General features: G+C 44.1%; 1 protein-coding gene across 1 annotated transcript in view; it reads left to right on the top strand.

The window, feature by feature from the left end:
• The window catches only part of zfhx4 (zinc finger homeobox 4), an 83042-nt gene that overhangs the window by 29896 nt on the left and 36401 nt on the right, over window positions 1–16745 (top strand). Inside the window, 1 exon segment of the mRNA XM_042510918.1 lies at window positions 14542–14776. Within this exon segment, the coding sequence (XP_042366852.1) occupies window positions 14542–14776 (235 nt within the window).

Here is a 16745-nt window from a genome sequence, read left to right as displayed (position 1 = left end):
ACATTAATGAGGATTTCTTTACTACTGTACGCAACATTTGGCAGTGGGAGGTGTTTGTGTGTGTGTGTGTGTGTGTATGTTGTGTCTTAAATGTAGAGACAACAGTAGTAAGGACATAAAAATAAGGTGATATTGATGTTTGTTTTTAAGTCAAATATACAACACGAATGTCAAATATACAACAAGAATTCTATTACTTACCTACTCACTTTTGTATCATAATAAAAAAGAAAATTAATTATATTTTCAAAAATATGATGGCTTTAAAATTTCAGGCATTTTACAAAAAGTTGAAACAGGAAACTCAGATGAGACAGAATGACTTACAACAAAGAATAATATGTGTACCATTACTTCTATGAAAGGAATTTGAATCATTTTTGTTGAGGGAGATCCTGCATTGCACTGTAAAGGAATGGCATTTATGTAGAAATCTGTGTCCGATTCTTACGCACAGTTCCAAGGCTTGAGTGGATTAAGCACTTTGGCATTCTCAGGGTTATTTAAAACAGTTGTAGTTGACTTAAACAGGATGTACACATTGACACAGGATTTGCCAACAGTCTGGCAAAGGCTGAATTAGACATGGGTTAAGTTGGAGATGTCTATCCTCAGGGATTGTTCGCTAATTCCATTCAAATATTTTAAATACATTCTTAACAAAAGTGCTGCCTGCACAGTGGCCTACATACAGCTAACCTATAGGATCAGCTTGATTAACCCACACTAATCAGGATCTCCTTACTTTCTGAGGAAGACTTTAGCATAGGTGTTGCATGTATGCATGTTAGCCTGATTTTTAGAGTGTTGAGCCACTTTTGGCAGCTGGGTAAGTTGATTTAAAATGAGGCAATACCCAGATAGCAGGTTACCTAGGCTGCACTGAACACTGGCAGCTATGTAATCATGCAAAGAAAGCTATTTATATCAGTTGCGATTAAATGTACAAACCCGAGAAGCACAATCAACAGTGCAGAAATAAAACAAAAGAGGCTTGCATGAACATTTTCCTTATTTAGTTCTTATGTTGCTTTCCAAGAAACTTATGTAAAGCAAGGGAGTATCCTTTTAGGCACACACAAACACCCGTTTAGCCAAGGCAAGTGGGGGTCATCCCAGTGCCCCCTCTGTGCACCCATACACCCCAGTACCTCATCTACCCACCCACCTACCCCACAGGCCTCAACAAATCTGTTCCACAGATGACGCTTTTAATGCCTCTGGCAGAAATCCCACTATTTTACCCTTGGACATGTGGTAGTAAAGCAGAAAGACGGGGAGAGAGCGTAGAGCAGCGGAGCAAAAGGCAGAGGGAAAAAAATCATTTCTTTATTTGACCAGAAAAACACCTCTCCTTTTATGTATTGGCAGAGGTGAAAAGCACATGGGGATGGAGGTAGCTTGGCCGGGCGCATAAAAGATCCGAGTGTTGACGACTTTACCATCTGGTTTTTTGGAAACACAGAATATCTTTATGGCATGGGAAACCATTTGAAGATACAAACAAAAAGCATATTCAGGAGATTTTATGGCTGCTTTGTAGCAGCAATGGAGTACTTCTAAGGGGAATTGAGAGTTTGAAAGTGTTTTTTTTTTCCAGACTTTGAAACTGCAAGAGGGAAATGACATTAGCAGCACATGGACATCAAGTCATCTGGTGTCCAGGGCACAGCAGGTGGCGCAGGAAGTTATAGGCCTTATATGGGAAAAGTGTAGGTGAATGCCTCGCTGCTTATTGGAGAGGAAATCTGATTTTTAATGAGAATTATACCGCACAGGGTGTTTTTCCACATTATCTCCAGTGATACAGAATTTAGTTGGAAATTCAAAGTGTGATAGAACCGCACTGCAGTATTATCACAGCTGTACAGTGCAAATCTTTATCCATGACAAAATGGAAGATGTTTTAACGTAGCGTTTGTATTCGAGCAGCCTGTGAGGTAAGCTCTGCATTTAACGCTGCCGTAGCATAGCGTGTCCATAGCTGGCCTGGCCTCGTGTTTGCCTTAGCGTTGAATATGATGATGTATGGCTTCGTTATGATTTTTAATAACAAACACTGGCCTTAATACACATGGAGACAGGAGTAAATCTGTCAGTGCCATTCACAAGTACTGCCGGACTAAGTAGGGGGTTTAGTTTGTAGTGAGCATGTGTGTTTGTGTGTGTGTGTGTCCACAGAGCTTTGAGGTTTAGATCAGGGCTGAGCTTGCCCCTGGTTCATTAGGAGTTGAGAATGTTCATGGTCAATGTGGCATGGTCAAGGACCACACACACACGTACACACACACACATTCTGTGCTTCGTAGGCCGTGGCACCTGTTTCTCAGATGGTTGTTTGAATAAATCTTAAACTGTCCTCAGCTACCGCAACTAGCCCACTCCTGTCTGTCTGTCCAGATTTCCGTCATAATTCAAGCGGAAATGGATGTCCGGGGTCCACTGCACATTTCCATATCACTGTGTTTCTTTTCATTATTTTTTCTTCCTTTTCTTCTCTTTCTTTACGCTCTGCTTTGAACTCAGAATCATAAAATGCTCAACTTTTTATGATAGAGAGGGAGGAGCGAGGACTCAAAGATAGGGCGCTTTGTTCGTGGGACATACATAGATAGAAGGTGTCTCACACTCTTTCACTCCTTCTGTCTCACCCACTCTCTTTGTTTTGTCTCTGACTCTCTCTTTCTCCCATTCTCTCTCTCTCTTTCTATCTCTCCCCTGGGGAGCCGCAGATAGGCCATCTCATTACCCATGATCCTCTTGGCAACACCATGGTCGGGAAACGAGGGGTGGGGGGAATTAAACGAGGGGAGTGATGGGAGGAGGGAGGGATGGAAGGGAAAAAAAGAAGAAGAAGAAGAAGAAGTGGAAAGGGGGCTGGATTTGTAGATGCATCAAAAGACGAGTCTCCCCTTCTCATTTTCATCATCTCTTTGTATTTTTTTTCTTATTTTTATTTTTACTTTTTTTCTCATCAAGCATTGGACTTTTTTTTCTTTCAATCCCACAACCCCCCCTTCTCTCACATTTCATTCTCCTCCATCTCCCTCAGATGGAGATGGCTGTGCTTATGCATCTGTGATATTAAGTCTACCGCTGTGCCTTGGCTATTAGCAAGGGTCAACCCTGCCCACTCTCATTTGAAAATCAAATGGCCCTATATATATGCAGCCCAAATTATTGGACTGTCATTTGGACTTGTGTGATGGGGAAATGGACAGGAGATTGACTCCCATAGATTTGCATAAAAAGCCATTGTGCCGGTCCCTGGAATAGAAAAAGAGACTGGATCTATTTCAGATGCATGGCACCATTTATGACACACACACACACACACACTCTCACATAAATGCATATGTGCATACAGAGGTATGGTATTACATACATTCATAGAGACACACATACTGTAACCGCATACACACTCACATACAATTGTAGTCTTATCAAGTTACCATTTTTCCACTTGAGCCTGTGTCCGCTTGTTCCAGACACAGGCTCTTGATCACTGCGTCCTTGTCTCGCTCTTGCAGACAGACCTAAAGAGTTTCTCTTCAAAAAGGAATGTTTGCAGACACTTCACACTATGCTACTTGACTGCGAGATATAGATTTTCATGTTCTGTCATGGAGACTGATGGTGCAGCCCGCCGCCGAGGGTTCAGCGCTGTAAACCTGAGCAGATGAAATCACTTCAGTGTTTTTGCCAGAGAGGTTGTCTCTGTCGGTCTGTCTGTCTCTCTTTTCATTTTTCAGTTCTACAAGTTATTCTTTTGCTCTCTCTCCCTCTCTCTCTCTCTCTTTCTCACTCTCTCCCGCTCTCTGCGAGGCAAAGAGACGCCGGTTAGTAGATTATTCAAATCGTCTCCTCTTTCACCTGCGTGGAGATTACAATGGAAATCTTTCAGAGGTCCGGGGGTGGTGAAGTGGGGGATGGAGGGTGGCGGCTAATTAAAGCATAAAAGCAGGTGTGTGCACGTGCGTGTGTTTGTGTGTGTGTGTGTGTGTGTGTGTGTGTGTGTGTGTACACTGTTGCTTTGTGTGTTTGACAGAAAGGTTTGAATGGATGGACTTCCCCACCCTCCCCCTTCTTCCTAATAATCCTCATAGATATTAATAAGAGTTTCGCCCATTCTCCCTCCAATGCCTTAACCAGATGGTCGGCAAGGCATTAGTGTGTGTGTGTGTGTGTGTGTGTGTGTGTGTGTGTGTGTGTGTGTGTGTGTGTGTGTGTGTGTGTGTGTGTGTGCAGTTTCCAGCTTTGGTCCAGCTCCTGATTGACACTCATACGTAATGTTTAATTACCCCATCCAGCTTCCCTCTCCTCTCCACTCCACTTCTCGACCCTCCGGTGAATTAGTTAAGGCCTGCAGACTGTGATGGTGGAAGCCTTTTTTTTCTGCCTTTAGCAAGGTGTGTTTCTGCGTATGTTAGACAAAGACAGGGCTGGTTTTCTCATATTAATAGCCAGATGTGATCCTCTTCATAATCATCCCCACTCCTCTCTGAGCTGTGGGTCATTTGGGCCGGGCCGGGGCCAAGCCGTTTGTCCATGTGCAGGGGACTGTGAAGCAGATCGGGGCTGACAGGTATGGGAACGATAGCAGAGAAGGAAGAGAGGGGGGTTATGGAGTGTGTGTAGGAGAGGGGGGGGGCTCAGAGTCTTCCAGACCACCAGAAGGAAGGGAACATCGCTGGGATGCAGGAACAAAGGAGCTAGCAGGAGTTTGTCTTTTTTTTGTCACCCCCCCCCCCCCCCCGGCTCATCTGAACCCTCCCACCCTCACTATATCCCCACCCAAATTCCCTCCTCCTCCTTCCACACACTTGTCTTCCTCCTTCTCAGCTCCTCCCTTTTCCATTTTTCTCTTGGGTCTTGATCATCCTGTTGGGACAAAGATAACAAGGGTGTTTAAAAAAAAATAAAAGGAATAATCAAAGCGGACGCATGATCTCAAATATGATCTCTCGGGGCACATCACCTTCACGTTTGATTCCTTGATTCGATCAGAGCCGCTTCAGACACATCACATGGCAGCTAGATCAGATAAATATTTTGGTGTAAGTTCATTAGTGTTACTTTTGAAATCACCTGACGTTAAAAAATGCCTAATTTGTATGAAAGTTGTCTGAAGATTCTCTTTATACTTCATGTGTCAATTAGGGACAAGTCGGTGCTCTTCTCTTAAAATAGTCTTACATCAGCTCCAGAATGGTATGTAGATAGAACAATCACGCTTTCCCCCGCTCATGAAGCTATCAGGATATTGATATGGACAAAGTTGAACTGAAATACTCCTCAACACCCTTCTAAATCAATAATCAATCGATCGGAGGTAATTGTGCCTCCCTTGGAACGGTCCCAAGTCTCTCTCTCTCTCTCTGTCGCTTTCTCTCGCCTCCTCACACTCTCTCTGTCATTATCAGCATGTGGCCCAGTATTCGGCATTTCAGCATTCCAGCTGTAATTGATTTTAACCATTAGGTGCTCAGTGAATAGATAAGTAGTGGGAGATATTCGATTATACGGTGAAAGAGAGAGAGGCGAGGATGAAAAGAGAGAGAGAGAGAGAGAGGGAGGGTGGAGGATTGAGGGATGTTGTCGGTAGAGCTGGAGAAAGAGGAACTGACCTGTCCTGCTGTCTATCTGTCTCCACCACTGGTCTTCCATCCTTGCAGCAGCACAATACCGCTGACCTCCTGTGAGTTCAAGCAGCTTAGTTTCTGCGAGGTAATCCCTAATGCTTTGAAATAGACCTGATAGAAAGCCCACTTACTTGTTCGGGATTAATGTGGGTTGGTTGGAGGGGGTGGAGGAGGGCGGTGGTCCTGAGTTTTCGGTACATTTAGTTAAATTAACCCATTGGAATGATCAAATGCGACTCTAATTGTGGACTTAGTTGCGCCTGATCAGGAGTGGACCTTCTTTAAAAGCATGTTGTCGGCAGACAGATGGAGGACTTGCATTTAACATTCATCCATAATGTCTGCCATTAATATGCCGCCTTTTTCTATTGGTTATGTTTAGATTTACTATGCTGGTGGCCAGAGCATTTTTATTCCATTCAGTGGTTGTGCATCCCCTACAGAGGCCATTTTGAATCTGCTGAGGGTGGTATTGCTTTCCCACTGTTTTCTGAAGATATGAGTTTTTTTTTTGTTTTTTTTTTCTCGCTCTGTCCTTTCTCCTTTTTTCCTCATTCTGGCTGGAGTGTAGGTTAGGACTAGGGGTAGGGGCGGATGGGGAGTGTGGTGGGGGAACAAAGGCAAACATTTGAGTAATCTTCAAAGAGCCCATTGGTATGTTGAGTGGACGCTGGTATGCGGACTGCGGCTGAGGCTTTTTCAGGGGAAAACAATATCCTTCCTTTAGACGGCCAGGGCCTGGGCAAACACTACCAGCCAGGCGACTCTGCCCAGTGCTGCCACCGCTATCAGCTTACTCACCCCCACCCCCCCGGCTCATGCAGAAAATGGTAGGGTCCTCTGTGTTGCCGGAACAACACAGAGCTCATCATTATGGAGTTATGGCGGTAGACACATCATCCCTGGGTTGTCGAATGTTTGGCTGGCTGACTTTATGTGACGTTTCAGAAATTGTTACCTGCGTGAGACGCAGTCATTATTTAAATGTTTGAGTTTTGATACAGAGAGGCAAAGCAGAGAAAAAGAAGGAGGCTGCAATCCTCTGTAAAGAAAATAGGGAGGGATCAAGTGTGCCATCTTGTAGGTCAACTGCAAGGCATTTGATTTTCCCTGGCAATATGCAAAACGGCGCTGCTGAAGAGCTGCTTTCATTGTGCTCTCCTTGGCAGAAGTTCCACTCCAACGTGCACACACACTTATAAACAGCTTGTACACACAACATTGTTTCCAAGGAATAAACACCTGAACTTCGCCTTTTGTTCTATGAAATGTGTTGAAACATTACATCTCACTCTTCCGTAACAGTATAAATAGTGTTTTGCATTATGTAAAGTTAGGTATAGGTCAAGCAGGTCGTGTGTGATGTTTTTATCAAAAAAGTAGTGTGATAGCAGACTCATTTGATAAATACAGCCCTTATAAGAAAGAAACAGACAGTCTGCCATTTTGTGACAGTTCCAAAATGAACTCCCTTTGTCCAGTAATCACTAGCCATTTTCTCACGAGGATCCACCCCGGGGATAATTTCTCCCATTTCTCTGTCATTAGCAGGGTCTGGTATTAGGCTTGTGTTTTGTTCCCTGTACCTTTTGTTTTGTGCTAAGTGAAACCATGCGACAGGGTAGGGGCTAACTGGAAAACAATACTCCCCTTCACAGGCTCAGGAATGTGTAATTAGTGATTTGAACCCAACTACGGTCGTCTAGATTCTTCCCTATCATTCTCTCCCTCTCTCTCCATCTCTTGGTCCTTTTGTTCTCACTGTTATAGATTCTCACTCTCTTCGCCTCTCAATCTATCGGTTAGTTTCTCTCACTGTATGTTTCTGTCGTTCCTTTTGTCTAAGTCACTCTAACAGACGTTTTTCAGCGAGTCTCCATTACAAACGGAGCGAAGAAAAACAAACTTGGCAAAAATCGCTGCTCCTCTAGGCACCAAAATTATTTTCCCTTCTCTTCCCTTTCAGTTTTAGTTAAATATAACAACATCAGTGTAGTACAAACCTCTTTGATGATACCAGCCAATAAGCTCAAGCCCCAGATTTTCAACCCCTTTATTTTTGTTTTTCTCCCTGTCTTTCATAGATCCTGTCAATTAGGCCTTGCCTTGATTTCCCAAAAGCATCATTGCATGTTGGGAAAAATGGAAAATGATGAACCCTACCCAAAAGCGTGTTAGCATTTGAGCAATATCCCTCCCCTTGTACAGCACTGGAAAAAAAGATAATCCCACAAGCATGTTAGCATTTCAATGATCTTGATCTCAGCATTTTATGATCCCTGTGCCATTGTGAGTCGATGGAAAAGATAATCTCAGCTCCAATATGGTTTAGGGAAATGGGGAGGTCTGGTCAGTCTCACCTGGCTGCGATGGAGACAAGCGGGGGCTTTTAGACCCTAATGGGCTAAGGTCAGGATGGCTAATAGGGAGTAAGTGGCTGAGCCATGCAGTCTAAATCTAATGCTAATGTAAATACTGATCCATTTTCATGGGGTGGGTGAAGGTGAGCTGGCTTTCAAGACACCTAACACACATGCATGCACTGGTGAATAAGTAAGATTTGTCTTGGTGTCACTGTCTCCTGGAGTCTGCTATTCAACTGCTGGGTCAGTGTGATAAAAATAAAACATGTAGCGACTGTGCTCAGAGACTCAAAAAATAGTTTTTTTTCTACACATGTATTGACTAAGACCTGAAGAAATGGACCATGTTGTAAATCAGCAGTATTACTTTTTTTTTCTTGGCTTTGGTCTGCATGTGTGTATGTGTCTTGGCAAAAGAGAGAGTCAGAGATAGAGTCAGAAGGGATTTTTCCAACAGAGAGGCCAGAGGTCAGGAAGCTGTGAACTTCAGATTGACCTTTGCCCCCATACGTCAGACACACTTACGTCACTGCTACAAGTGTGTGTGTGTGTGTGTGTGTGTGTGTGTGTGTGTGAGTGACTGTGTGTCCATGTGTGGGAGTCAGAAAAATGGAAGGCAACTAACTGGACTTTAGAGATACATTATTTTCCAAGCTCTCACAAAGCCCTATGACTACTGCTTCCTCATTTTTTTTCTGCTGACAAATAGTAAAGAATAAAGGAGGAAGAAGAAATGGAGTGAAAAAATAGGAGATACAGCAACAGCACAGAAGTGGAGAAAAAATTCTAATACGGAAGACTAGCTTTCTGCTGCTCTTCTGTGATAATTCATTTATTTGGCTTGCCGACCATTATGCGACGGATGCTTATTATTATTGGGTGACCTAAGCTAAGCTCGCCTACAGGCCCTGCACCTCATGGACAGGCCCCAGCGCTCCGATCACATGTGACTGCCAGCAGGCAGAGCCGACAGAAACAGGAGAGGCAATTTAGCTTTAGGAAATATTTTTCTTTGCATTTATGAAAGTGGGAGCCTTGGTTGTGAAGAAAGGAGAGACGGCCATCAGGAGAGAAAGGAAGGTCGGATGGGTTGGGGGGGATTTTTTTCCGGGATTGTTTTGTTTCTCCAGTATCTTTAGATCACACACAGCGGCCCTGTAGGAGAGAGAGAGAGGAGCAGGGGATGTGCATTATGTCTGTATACATGTGCATATGCAGTGTGCACTCAGCACTTTTTGTATGTGGCTTCAATTTGCATATTTGTTTTTGTGCGTGTGCAGCACCGAATCTGTCTCTCTATACACTATATTTGCTGCTCTCTTTATCTGTGGAAGCGAGGTGGCACATACCTGGGCCCCCAGCATCTCTTTCCAGCAGTGCAGTCTGCCAGCGAATTCATTGGCAGTGATCTTGCGTTACATCTATGTCTTGGGGGCTGAGCGGCGGTTAGCAGTAACATGTGTTAGGGAGGTGGTAGCACTGATGGAATTCTACACTTGGCAGCCTTCCAGGCAGCGCTGGTATGTGTTTAAAATACTTTCAAGGAACAAAACACGCTTTTGTTGTTTGCTGGGCCAAGTGGGGCTGTTTTTGTCTCCGATGGCCCCCGGGGGCCCAGGGGATAGCACCGGAAGCTGGTGACGTTCCAAAAAGAAGGTATACCCAACAACAAGCTCCCTGCTTCCCCTAAAAAAAACACTGATAAAAGGAGATAAAGAGGTTTTTATTTTCACAATGTTTGGGGCGCGCATTTGCATGCATGCTCATACTCTCAGCGGACACAAATAGGAAAACAGGATGTATGTGCTTATTCTTTACGTATAAAACCCATACACACATGCTCTGACACACACACACACACACACACACTGGTTATTAAGACATAGCTGCGGTAGCGGAGGGTTCTTATTTTCAGTACGTGTTCATTAGCTGCCTGGTTCTACACTTAATGACAGGAAAGAGTCATGTTTGTACTGAATACCCTAATTTGTCATTTGGTTTATGGAGGAAAACACAACCCCACTGCTTTGCGCTGCTTTCGAAATATTTTTGCCGTATTATCAGTGCACAATCACAAGCAAAGACAAAGACAAATGTGGGGATTTACAGACAGACACAAAAACACACTTGTGAGGTAAAAATCAAAAAATGTAGAGTCGAAATTACTGATGCATAAAAACCAAACAGATTCAGGGAGAAGAAAAGAACATGGAGCATTAAAATTACACCCTCACCCACACACACACACACACACTCTTTCACGTACACGCACAGAGAGATAAAAGAAGTTGTGAGAAGATGTCTTTTGCCTTGGCTTATTAAGAATTCAGTTAATGAGGCAGCTTTGTCACCACAGATAGAACAAATGAATATGAGACAGCAGTGCTGCTTTCCCCTCCCGCCCAAACCCTGGGAGCGAGCGGAGGGGAGGTGTGTGCGCTTGTGTTTATGTGTGTGAGAAAGGTGTTTTGTAAACATCTCATTCTGCATAATGAATGCAGTCCTCTGTCATCCTCACCCACCCACACACACACACACACACACACACACACACACACACACATACACAGACACACAGCAGCAGCAAACCACTACACAAGGGAGCTTCCCTTACCTGTCAAATTGACTCTCCTCCCTTCCCCTCATACAAGTCCCAGTGTGTGTGTGTGTGTGTCTGTGTGTTTATGTGTGTCATCGACAGGGCTGACAATGTTGTGTTTTTGACAGGTAAACAGGAAGTCCCGAGTGTCGTAATTTGCATTGTGTGTGTATGGGGGTGTATGTCTTCCACCTTCCAGAGATGTCTGCGCCATGTTTAGGTCCACCCAGGGAGTGCTGTTTAGCTGCTTTTGATTGGCCCACAGGGAGAGTTAGCTTATTTGGTTGTTTGCCAAACACTAATCCACAACAATTAACCACCAGGCACTCTGGAGAGGTGCCATATTGACAGGGATGGGCCTTTTTGCCCCTCTGCGCGCACACACACACACACACACACACACAGACACTCATATGACACAAATGTATGTACAGCGCATACACAAATCAGCTGCGGCATAAATTACATACACATTTCAAGCAGACACACACACAGGCGCAAACCCAGGAGCAGGAACAGTGTGTTTGTGTGTTTGAATATGCATTACACAGCCCACGCCTGGCAGGAGTCAAAGTGCTCCTTTAAAAGTTCATAAATCATGGATGTTCTGGCCTGTGATCACCAGACCGCCTGCATTTCAGGCCTGTAGAGTGCCAGAGAGCGACAGACAGCCCTCTAGTTTGGGTCTTAAACAAACCCTCTGGAATGTGCTGATGGGGAGAGAATTAATATTAGGCCTAAACCTATCTGGCAGCTCAGTTCAACCCCAAGTATATCATCCAGCTACTCTCAGCCTACGCCTCAGATCCTAAAAACATATAGGATATACGTCTGGACATGGAAGGATGTGATGCATTTTAGGTCGCGACTGATTTATATGAACATTTTAATGGAACCACCTTGATTACCTTAATGGCCACACAGTTAAAACCACTGGAAACCTCCTCTCTCTATCTCCTGATAAGACTTTAACTATCATGCCCTCACCCAATTCCTAGTAAAGTGGTCACAAAATAAAAGTGTATTGAAGTGGAGTCCAGACATGACTGAATCGCGATGCAGCAGTGAAAAGTGTGCTTGTTGTTATTCTGCAGTGGTAATGATGGATGACAGTAGGGATGTATGAAAGTATAGGGGCTTTTGTGAGTATAGCGCTTGACGGTATGGATGTGGAGGGGCCAGAACAAGATGATTAATCTTAATACTTGAACTCTTAAACTTAGGGCATCAACTTTTCTAACATGGAGCCATGATCGGTGACAATTCAAAAAAATATTGCTGGAAAGAATTAGAAAAACACAGAAAAATGATTATTTCAGTGAAAAGGCACGAACTTCTTGTGTGTATGTTTGTTTCTGTGAGTGTGAGTGTGCGTGTGCGTGTGCGTGTGCGTGTGCGTGTGTGTGTATGTGTGTGTGTGGTTTCCACGGTAAGGCTCAGCAGCCCAGTTCTCCTGTGAGGGAGGGAGGGGAAGAAAGAAAAGAAGCAAAGAAAGAGAGAGAGAGAAGGAGCGAGGGAGGCCTCCTTTCACAGAGAAACAAAGATAGCTGTAATTAATGGCCCTGAGCTCTGGACTAGGGGAGCTTTCTTCTGACAACTCCGACTTAATTAAAACTTAAGACTTCTGAAAGGGCCTCTGACTGCGAGGGGACGTCCCACCGTCTCGTGAGAAAAACCTCGTAAGATTTCCTACAAAAGGGAGAGACAGAGAGAAAAGATGTGTTAGCGGCTGTAGCTATGTTGCTAATCCCTGTTTGTCAAAGGAGGAAGAGGGAAGAGAGAGGGGGGGTTAGAACTCACACACCTGCAGCTAACTGTGCCCCCACCACCCCTCCGCCCCACACACACATTTTTCCAATCTCTCTCTTCTTGCTCCATATAACGTGATGCAACAATGCTCAGAAGGAAATATTACCTTGCTAACTCTTCCTGCGCCTCAAGAATGAAACATCTTCCTATAGGAGCCATGAGAGACAGAGTAGGGTTAGCACGCATACACACACCCGCCATTATGTGTATTAATTCATGCATAGAACCCTGCACCTGTTTCTCACATGGCTGTCTGAATAAATCTTAACAAAGCATAAACTAACCTACGTGAGCCACCTCTGTGTCTCTGTCTCTTTGCATGCTCTCTTTTCCACTCTGGGTCTTTCTCTCTATCACTCCCTCCCCTCCCTCTGCAGAGGATCAGATAATAAAAGCTTGGCCTGGTCTTTTGTTTTTGTGCATTGTTCATTAGCCCGGCAGCAACAACAGAGGCACACTTGATATGCTTGGCTTGACTGGGTGTATGGGAGTAGGGCAAGGTGGGATGGGGGCTGTGAGTGTGTGCGTGTGTATGTGTTGGTGCGCGCGCACACGTCGAGGTAGGGGGTAGCTTTGCATGGCTGCAATGCCATTAAAGAGGCAACTGGAAATTAAGGGCTTGCAACTGACAGCACACGTTGAATGAGAAACCCCTGCAGCTGCCAACAATGAGGAGAGCTGGACAATGTGCATGTTAAAGACAAAAACAGTGCTCTGAACTCAACCCCTTATCTGACTTTTTGTGTTGTTAATCTTTATGTCACCTAAAACATGTCCAGTTCATTTGGGACGTGTCATGTCTGAATATAAACACAATTACTCAAAACTCCAACAGTTACTGTGTTGATAATATTCTCCATTTGTGAAAATTAAAGTGGAAACAGTTTGTGTTTTCAAGTCGTATTATTATTGCGTTGCTGTAGCAAAAGCAACCACATTCTTTTTCTGTTAGTGTAGCAACTACCTACAACACAGGACACATTGCATTGCAATTATTGCTTGCTCCCAACTCATCAAATACCGACGATTGGACAGAGACGCTCACACATCAAGGCACCCTTTAGCAGTAGGCAGTAGGGGTTAAACAAGCTCTGGACTTACTCAATGTATTATGTTGGATGTTCCATCATCCGCCATATCCGCTACTGGGCATACAATCTGCAAAGAATTTACATCGACCTCTTTGTCTGAGTCCCCCTTACAATGTGCAATCAGCCTTTACTTCATAAAAATAAGTAAAAGCAAAAAAAAAAATATTTCCACTTTAAACAAGATTTGCTTTGTTGATAGTATTTAATCATTGCTCTCAAATATAAGTTTTTTGAGCACTACCCTCCACTACACTACTAGCACTACTGTGACACTGTAGCTAATGAATTAGCGCCCCATGAATGACGTTATGTCTTTAACGTGCAGTTACCAGGGTTAGGTTTAGATGCAGAAAAATAGAGATGACGTACCTTGAAATGACTCAAAGTTGACTTGATTTGACACAGTTCCAAACATCAGCCTCCTGAGGGAAAGTCCTCTGTTTTGTGATCAATCAACCAGTCCAACCTTGCGCGGATTACTTCCCTCTTTTCTCCTGTCAGTGCAATGGTCACGTTTTTGCAGCCTTCCAAAAATCTGTGGGTTATACAGGAATTACTGGCTCATGATAAGGGGGGTTGGGGTTAGGGGTTACAAACAGTGCATGAAAACAGCCTGTGAAATTAGTAGCGATACATTATATATAATATCAAAGAATCAAATCACACAGTGCAAAGAGTTAGGAACATTTCCTGTAGAAAATAATTGGCCAACTGATGATTTTTTTTCTACCCATTGACCCTGTGCTTGTTTGAAGTCAGGCAAGTGGGACTTCTGGGCGTTGGAATTTTGGAACCAAACTGGAAGCAGGGTAGAAGGGAAGGCTTTTATAGCCATAAAGTACTAAAAACTGAGAACATGATTTTGCAGACAAGCTCCACTTGTTGCATTTAATTCACCCAAATAACTTTGTAATCTCACAATTATTAAAAACACTGCTGGAATAAAAATGCTGCAAAAACAATAACTCCTTGAATCGACTAGAGGACGCCGTAAAACACCATCTAACATCTGCGCTCTCCTCTGTTCTCTCCCGCAGCATTTGCAGAAGCAGGACAGTGCGTACAGCCCGGAGTCGTGCATCTACTACTGCACGCTGTGCGACTACTCCACCAAGGCCCGTCTCAACCTGGTGCAGCACGCCCGCTCAGCTCGCCACCAGCAGAACGAAGGACTGAGGAAACTTCAGCTGCACCAGCAAGGCCTGGGTGGGGACGAGGAGGGACTGAGCTTCCACGAACTGTTCCACGTCAAGGAGTGCCCCTCCAGCCAAGGTCTGTGCCTCTTTAAGCCGCTTTGTGTGTTTGCTTAAACTGTCGTGACTTTTCGTTATTTCTAAGGCCATGTTAGAGTGATGTTCATGTTTCATGCGTTATTTCCTTTTCTGTCATCTTTCTTTTTTTTCTGGTGCTGTACTTTTTAAAAATATCCTGTTTGCCTGTTTTTCAAATTTTCGTTAAATGCTGATTCTGCTTGTGATGGTCAGTTTTCTTCGTTTGAAGTCAGATCCATCTTTCTCTTTACACTCCTCCCATCTCTTTTTTTCTCTCTTTTCTTGCACCACTCCCTCTTTATTCTGTCAAACCTCCCTCCCTCCTTCCTTTGGCCTTCATATCCAGATCACGTCTCTCGATACAGACCCGTCCATTCCTCCTAATCTCTCCAAAATGAGCATACTGTTCCTATTAGGCTGCCGCGCTTATATGTGCAACACACACACACACACACACACACACACACACACACACACACACACTGTCCTGTGCACAGGGACATCCCAGGCAGGCAAGCAGTCAGCTTATGAAATTTCACCTTGGGAGTATCTCATAGTGAAAAAAAGGCCTGTACACACATACGTTAGTCACACACACATACATTACTCACACACACACACGCACGCACGTATGCTACGGCTACACAGTCTCTCCCTGGAGTGAGCTTTCATTTCCTTTCTCATGACCACAGCAATTTGGCTTTCATTTAAGACTCGCCGTCCTGCCAGCAGCTAATAAGTGTAACAGAACTGTAAAACATTCAGAGAGACAAAAAAAAAAAAAAAAGATTAATCGTTTTTCTTTGAGTGGGGGTTGGATGGTTGGTGAGGGGTTGCAGGGTGTAAGGGGAGGGGGCTGCGCTGTAATTTAAACCAGAAGACCAAGAGTCAGGGTCCATTATTTAGTCATCCCTATGTTAATGCTGCCGGGAGAAAATGAGCGCTTAACTTGTTTTTGCTTTGCTTGACCTGAAGGAGCGGGTGGGATGGAGCAGGGGGGGCTAACACGTTTTGAATAGCATTCCAGAATAGCATTAGTCCATACATCCATCTGTGTGTGTGTGTGTGTGTGTGTGTGTGTGTGTGTGTGTGTGTCTGTGCTCCCCAAAGTGTCCTGTTTATACTGTACATGTACTCCCAAAACAGATGGAGGCCCAGCGCTTAGAAACATATGTGAATCCCAACCCACACACACACACACACACACACACACACACACACTAGCAGAAGAAGAGCTTCCAATCCTGAAATGGAGCCTGTAGCCGGCGTGCGTTTGGTTTTAATTACACATGGATCAAAGTTTCGGTGAGATTTGGGGTGCAGCAGAAAAGCATGCTTAGATAAATCATTACCGTACATTTTAACACACACACACACCCTCTCTTTCTCCTGCTCTCTTTTTGTATTTCTCTCTCTCTCCTTTTTTGTCCTGCTTATTCCATCTCCCTCTCTCCCCTGCTCCTGTCCATTTTTTCATCCAGAACACAAGCCCGGCTTCTTTTTTTTTTTCTCTTTGTACATCTCAAAACCAGTGAGCGCAACCAGGTTTTAAACCTGTCAAAAGCAATATTCGCCTGCTGCACCTATTTCAAATGTTCCACTCTTAAAACACACCATATTTGTTGCTCGGGCCCTCGTTTTATACCTTGGCTTTGATGCCACATGGTGAATTTCCATGAGGAAGCTAGTGCAAAGCTTAAGCGGACGCTGGCAGGGTCCAGAATGCTAAGCCACTTTTTTGGATGCCCTCCTTTTGCCCACTCTATATAATTTTTAGTGAACAACAGTATTCTTTCACAAGGTACGTGGTAAATGTTTCAAAGGCATTTCCTTGTAGACCATACACATTTGGCAGGTGTTGGCAGAGGGGGGTTAGAGTGTTTTAACCAGAGATCAAACAATGAAAGTTAATGTAATGAAACAAGGTTGTGTTCTTGTTCTTTAGTTCTGTCACATATGCTTGGGGTTTT

The sequence above is a fragment of the Plectropomus leopardus genome, chromosome 21, assembly GCF_008729295.1.
Source record: "Plectropomus leopardus isolate mb chromosome 21, YSFRI_Pleo_2.0, whole genome shotgun sequence".
Lineage (NCBI taxonomy): Eukaryota > Metazoa > Chordata > Actinopteri > Perciformes > Serranidae > Plectropomus > Plectropomus leopardus.
This window is presented reverse-complemented; position numbering and strand designations above follow the sequence as displayed.